The following is a 7,457-nucleotide window of genomic DNA, read 5'->3' on the forward strand; positions in this document are numbered from 1 at the left end:
TCTACTTTACTTCGTTTCAGAGAAGAAAAAAAAAAGCCGCGCGCAGCAAACGAGGTTTAAAAATACACTATATTTGAGAGGAAATTACTTTAGGCGTATTATTAACGTTTGGAGGGAAAACAATAACATTGTTTTCATCGTTCCAAACTAAGTGCATTTCTGGGAATCTTAAATATCCACTACTAAAAATCTGTTTTATTTCAAAATGGTTCCTTACAAAAAGCATAGAAACACATTCCAAAATCAGTTTTTGGAGTCTTATTAATTTCTTCTGGGTAAATTTCCAATCTCCAGTTCGGAAAAAAAAATCATTTCTGATACGTAGGTATGGTATTTTTATTTACGTTGCATTAGAGCTGCATAATGGGCTATTGGCCATGGTCTGGGAAACATCCCCGAGGTTGATCCGAAGACATACCATTACAATTTTGATCCTCTGCAGCGGAGATGGCACCTCCGCTTAGGTAGCCCGACGACCTGAGCGCGAAGTCGAGCACTTTACGAAGTCAAGTATCACTGGCTACGGTCAGTGTGCGGGTGGGTGACCACTTGGATCCGTCTGCGTAGGGACCGAGGGTGTGCGGTATTGGTCCTCGTTAAACTGTTCTATCGTGAAGTGCTCGACTTCGCGACCAGGTCGTTGGGCTACCGAAGCGGGGGTGCCATCCCCTCTGCAGAGGATCAAAATTGTGATGGCATGTCTTCGGATCAGCCTCAGGGATGTTTCCCAGACCGTCGCCGTAGCCCAGCTCTAGTGCGACGTAATTGAACTACAACTATGTGTTTCCTTCGTTGATATTTGCGATGTTAAATCCTGTCTCTAGGTATAAACTTAATGGAAACTCAACAAGAACTTATAAAATAAATTTGAAGTTATCAATTGAACCATGGAAAAATTTTGGTCAATTCTGATTATCACATTTTAAATATTACTATATGTTTAACTAATGTTTCTTTTGGTGATTTGAACTCAGATTATGATAAATTAAAATAATAAAGGTTGTATATTAGTTGTCGTGAATGTTTGTGTATGGAGACATACTATCAATATATCTTCTCTACGCACATTGCAAATTTTTTATTTCCTTTTTTTTTTTTTTTTNTTTTTTTTTTTTTTTTTTTTTTTTTTTTTTTTTTTTTTTTGTTTGAGCAGAATTTTTACCTCATCGATGCGGTCTAATTTTGTGAAAAAAATGCAATAAGTCCTCTGTTGGGGAAAAACGAAATTACTTTCCGAACATCCCAGTAAATTAAATTTATTAAATCAAAAACAACATTGTAAACATCAAATTTACCTCTACTTTGATTATTTAATTTTAATCTGAATGTTAAATGTAATAAAAAATTGGCTTAATTGAAATTGATGCATTGATTCTTTTCACTTCGATTAAAATAAAATTCTGTTAGAATTAAGATAAGTACTAATGCGTTTAATAAAACTCGATACTATATTCTTTCTTAATATTTTTAAAATTCTTAAAAAAATGCGGTGGCGCCTCAGAGGCGACAGCTGAGTGCAAAGCGTCCATTGCTAAGAACTAGATTTCGAGCCATTTGAAGAAAACCAATAAAATTACATTTTAAATCACCAATTTTGGAAGTTTATTGTAGAACTAGATAAGAAATGATGTAATCTTAAAATTATTCAAATGAATTGAATTAAAGCTTCAAATGATTTAAATCACGCAGCTCGAAAACGCATTAGGTCTGGGAACATTTCCGCGTTTTCAACCGGTTTAGAGTAGTCACTTACAATGCCATTATTTTCAATTTTAATATTTATAACGGAAGCTTCATTTGTGAGACTGTCTGAAGTTGGTACAATCTTTACGAACTTTTAACCAAAGTTAATCATTATGAACACAGAACAGGAACTAAAAATATAGTTTGCGAATAATCTCCTTTCAATTCAAAAACAGTATTTTTTTTTCTGTTGATAAATTATTTACTTTTAAAAATATTTATTTTTTCTATTGAAACATGCTTTGCAAGGCACCTCCTTAGCGAAATCTGTCAGCATTTTTCAAGGTTTACAAAGACATCTTTCACCTCATCTACCATAATAACAAGCTATAAAAAACATTATTTGCAAAAAAAAGTAATTAAAGTTCCCTCTTTTTCCGCTGCTTCTTCAATCAATGACTCCCACTCGAGCTCTAATGGATAAAAAATCTTCTCAGAAAACTATAATTCTATTTATATTATTATATTAGAATCCCATCAGACTAGGGTTAAAAAAAGAATAAAATATAAATTCACTTTCTTTTTTAGCCATTAGTTCCCTGTGGCAGCATGAGTTTTTATAAACTATAATTATTTTTTTGCCTACCAGTGGCAACAAGAAAAAGAGCAAACGATTTATTTTTATTCCTTTTCCCTCGCAACCATCACTAACGCTTGTGTGTTATGTCTTAGTCTTTTTCTTGAGTAAGATAGGAACTTATCCGGATTCCCTTTTCGGTCGTCATTACATCTAAAGAGGGTGTGAATGACAGAGAGAAAGAGGGAATTTCAGGGGGGAGAAAAAGAAACACATTTCCGCCTGTCATGGCAAGGATGTTGAGTTCACAGAAAGGTGTTTCCAGTTGTTGCAACGAGTAGATGTAACTTTTTGATGTGGCTTAGCTCAGGCACATAAGAATGGGAAAATGTGACCAATATAAGAACCATTCATCCCCCCCTTAAAACAAATGTCTTTGTTAAAAGTTTCACTATTTAGAAATATAAATCATCCATCAAATTAATTCTGAAAACGTGAATAAATCAGATTTCATGGCAACACCTGCACTAAATAAATGCCAAAATTAAACAACTTTAATTCGATTTGTAAGTAAAATAGTTCTTTGATGGTTTGTTGTGCTTTTGCGAACCTGAAATACTCGAACTTAACCATCATCATAATCCCAAAAAATTGTTGTCGAAAGAATATTTCATTTACATAATAGCTATCATCACCAGAGCTTAGTATTCCATCCGAAGTAATGGCTTTGCTTTTAACTGGATTCTTTAGATAGAATCGATCAGTTAGAAGGAAGAGGGGGGAGGGGAGTAGACCGGAAATGATGTCGGAAAAGCTTTGCCAATACATCAGAATTAACTGTGGACGATTAATGCAAGAGGACCGACAAGTTATTGATCCCTAATTGTTTCTCTACGTGACTGAAGCCGTAGTCCGTTTTACCGTAACATCTTGTTAGAAAGAAACTCCGGAGTTCAACGAAACACCCTATGTTGAGGGAACAATAAATCATTAAAAAATTTTTTTTGAGAGAATTAAACAATTAAAATTTTCATGCGTTGAAGTATTATAATATTTAAAAAAAAATGCTTGTGGTTGTCATTTTTCTAACATGTAGCTAATATTTGATTGATCTCTCCCATGTTAAAAAATATTTATGGATTTTTTTTTATTAGAAGCATTTAAAAATGCAGGTAAATTTTAATAAATATCGCTCCTACAACAAACAAAGCTATGAAAACACTTCTAACTCTGTGTATACAGTTTTTCTTTCAGCAGAATGATTTGAAAGACCATTTCTAAGAGCTTCAAACAAGATCTTTAAAATTGTTCCAATGGTTTTGCCGTGTAAAATTTTCCAAAACATTTATTACTAAAAGAAATATTAATTACTCTATTATTTTATTATAAAAGAAATATAATAAAGTTAGAATAGATGTGTTTCTACATTTTTGCCCAATTGTACTTTTTCTTAATTAGTAGTTTCCAAAAATGTGACAAATGTTTGATAAATATAGATCTATTTAGTGAGGGAAGAGTGGTATGATATAGTGTTATGAAAAGAGCGAGCAAAGATGAAGCCTCATAATTTAAAAAAAAAATATTAATACATAAAAAAAGTATTGTGAGTTTAACGAAAGTAAAATAATTTAATTTAATAAGTAATATTAGCCTAGATGGATGTCTCATTGTGGTGGGAAGAGTTCCCAGTTTCAATCTTGAGTCTGTCATGATAGGTTTTTGTTTAACTTTTTCCTAATGCTTAACATGTTTTCTGTTTAAACTTTTTAGTTAAAAAATTTAAAAGATAATATTATAAAACATTCGTCGAGAAAATTTTTGTCTTATCGTAAAGGGTTTTCTAATTTTTTAAACTTATTTTTTTATTTATCTTTTTTGAATAAAATTTTCATAAAACTATCCTTTTAATGAAAATATTTTAATCAAATCTTTTTTTTCCCTGACATTTCCTTCTTCCTCATTCACTCATTTCAGTCCATTCTACAGTAAAATATTTTTCTAAGAAAAGAAAGCTAGCTGTCATCCATGGCAAATTGAACGAAAAAGAAAATTCCCAATAAGCGGGTAGTGTGTCTACCACTACAAAAATACAATTCCAATTCACTAGTATATAAATCATGACAATTTAATTCTTCTTGGCATGAGGATTCAAGGAATAATGTTTCACTGTTGATAATAATGAACAGGTGATAATAATAGGAAATTAATAAGGGGGGCGGAAATATTAAACTTAAATCAGCTCTAAAACATTCTGTGAAAAAAGTGTTTACTGAGATAAAAGCTTACTGAATTATCAAGTGAGAATTTTTTTCTGAACTTATTAAAAAGAAAAGTTCTAAAAGTTTTTTTTCTCAAGAAAGCTGAGATAGAATTAAAGTTATAAATGTTGCTTCTCTTGTGAAAATTGGGTTTTAAACGAATTTCACCAAATATTGAAAGGAATGTAATGTTTAGTAAAAAAAAGATAATTAATCAAATTAAGCATAAAAAATCCTCTTATTGGGAGAAATGTGCTGGAAGGAAATTTTTTTGAATTAATAACGAAATAAATCCTACATGCACATATACACATATAATATGTAATGTTTATCTTAATGTAATGTTTATGTTGTAATGTTTAGTTTCTACATCTATCTTAAGAGTAGTATTTGATCTTTAAAATTCTGATATCTGTAATGGTTGAGTAATTTTTGATATACATTATGTAACTGTTTATCAGAATGCTCTTTTATCTTTAAGTTTTATTCGAGTTCCAACTCCAATTCTAAAAAGATAAAAAAACAACAGACTTAAAACTTTTGATTTAAAAATATAGGAATTTTTGATATACCTTATAATATTTTTTAATAGTATGCTCTACTTCCGCTCAGAATTGTATAAATTCCAACTAAAATTCAATTTTTAAAAGATAAAAAACAAAAGATTTAAAACCTTTGATTTAAAAATGTAGGACTTTTTGATATACCTTATAAAACTTTCTATCAGTATGCTCTACTTCCCACTAGTTTTGTACTAATCCCAAATCAAATTCAATTGTAAAGATAAAAAAAGAAAGATTTAAAACTTTTGATTTAAAAATATTATTAAAAGTCGTAATTTTCATAGAAAGAAAAAAAGAACAAAAAACTCTTTCGAATTAGATATCTAGAAAAAAACTTCAAAATTAAAACTGCTTATTATTTATTTGATGAAAAACATTTTAAAAAAATAATAAATATTTCTGTTACTGTAGTTTAAAAAATGTTTCTTATAAACCCTATATTCATTAAATCATACATAAAAACTATCCATTTAAAGAATATAAAAAAAAGCATATTAGATTGCAACTTTGCTGATAAATTTTAACATCTTACTGTGTAATAGTGTGATGTAATTTATGGTATATAATTGTATAATAGCACCGGAATTCTTTCTGTAGAATGATTTTAAGCCTTTCACACAAATGGGACAACGGTTTCAATTTTTTTATATATATTTCTTCTGAAGTTCTAATTACAAGTAAAAATTTATTTCGGTATTTTTACAAATATTAAAACAGTTTAATAGGTATAAAAATATGTTAGATTATCGGAATCATGTTTGTTCTAAAATATAAAATTCAAAACAAGTTGTTTGAAAATTTATTTCATTCATATTCAAATATTTATCAATAATAATCATAAAAATTACTATCTGTATGTCTTTCTGTGTGTGTGTGTCTTTTATAGACTACTGAACCACCAGATCGAAAGAGATGAAATTTGACATACAGATAGTTCGAAGCACGATGAAGGTCACTGTTGACATTAGAACATTCTACGATGAACCGTCCGTGCGGGATGAACGAAACAGAAATCGAAAACATAATTTTCTGATTGGTCAAGTGTTAGTCATTGTTTTAAATTTTACTATAATCTGTTGTCATGTTGTAATTTATAACAAAATTATTAAAATACTAAATAGGAATTTTTCACTTATTTTGATTGAAATTTATACAAAATAATGAAAAAGTATAAAAATATGTTTAATAAAAATTGTGTATCAAAACATATAAAAAAGAAGGATTTACACAATAAAATGTGGTAGCAAATTTTTAACTATATGTAATGAATAGTTTCTCATTTTTGCTATCATTTGATCTAAATTATCCGTTCTTCTTTTCAATAAGTAGAGTATAAGTCGATAAACGTAGTATAAGTAGATAACATATAAGTAGATAAAAAATGAAACCAATTACGTGATCATTAATATTGTGAGAACATTGAATCCAAATTATAAATTTTCTCACTATTAATATTTTGCACCATTATCACTCTACTAAAAAAAACGAAGAAAAAACATTGTCAAATTTTTTTTAAGATGCAAGAAAAATATTAAAAACGTGATTTATCCCTATCTAACAATTGTAACTTAAACCAAGAAATAATTATAAGATTACGTTACCTCAGATCTTGTCAATGTTCCAGCAATCGCAGCAGCTGGAGATTCGAGTGCAAATTTTTTAAATTCCTCTATTCTCTTCCAATTACAATAATCGTCGAAATAATAACCGTTCCCCTTTTCACCTTTTAACTTTTCGCTGTAACAACTTGGATCATTCAAATTCTTTTCTATACCGGCACGAACGATTTCAATCCAATTTTCGTCGAACACACCTCGGAGACAAATTGCGCCATTTTTCTCATATTCTTCAATCAGTGCCTGCTCGATTTTCATTCTTTTTCTTCGCACTCTTCTTTTTACTTTGTAGTTTTAATGAAGGAAACTATTTCATCGAAGTAACTTTAGTGAGTAACTTATGATATTCGAAAGGGTATTCGCAAGACTTATTATTTTTTGGCAAGATATTCTGATTAGTTTCAGTTATCTGAGTTGTATATGTAAAGAATATTCCTTTCTTTCAATAACCTTATCTAATCATATTTCTCCAGCTGACCGTGAGTTTACAAAAGTTCATAGAAGTGAATATTACGAAGTTATTTTTTAATCTAGTATTAAACCAATTTTTGAGAGAAAGATAAATTTCTCTTACTTTTACATTTTTCAGATTCTTTATTTATTTTTATTTTTTTTGGAAACGTTTTTTGAATTGTCTCCTCCTTTCCCTTAGTAATATCTCATTCATTCTTTTATTAAACTCAAAAAATAATATCTATTTCTAGCAGAATTTCAAATTTAAATCAAGATTGGATTTTATAAATTAAGTCATATATTTCAC

The 7,457-nt window shown here is 29.3% G+C and overlaps 1 protein-coding gene across 1 annotated transcript in view; it reads right to left on the reverse strand.

The window, feature by feature from the left end:
- Positions 1–7,229, reverse strand: part of LOC107445454 (probable phytanoyl-CoA dioxygenase) — a 28,882-nt gene extending 21,653 nt beyond the window's left edge. The window contains exon 1 of the mRNA XM_016059845.3: positions 6,683–7,229. Within this exon, the coding sequence (XP_015915331.1) occupies positions 6,683–6,955 (273 nt within the window). The 5' untranslated portion in view covers positions 6,956–7,229. The remainder of the gene's footprint in view (positions 1–6,682) is intronic.
- Between the last annotated feature and the right edge of the window lie 228 nt (positions 7,230–7,457).

This window comes from Parasteatoda tepidariorum, chromosome 1 (genome assembly GCF_043381705.1).
Source record: "Parasteatoda tepidariorum isolate YZ-2023 chromosome 1, CAS_Ptep_4.0, whole genome shotgun sequence".
Taxonomy (NCBI): Eukaryota; Metazoa; Arthropoda; class Arachnida; order Araneae; family Theridiidae; genus Parasteatoda; species Parasteatoda tepidariorum.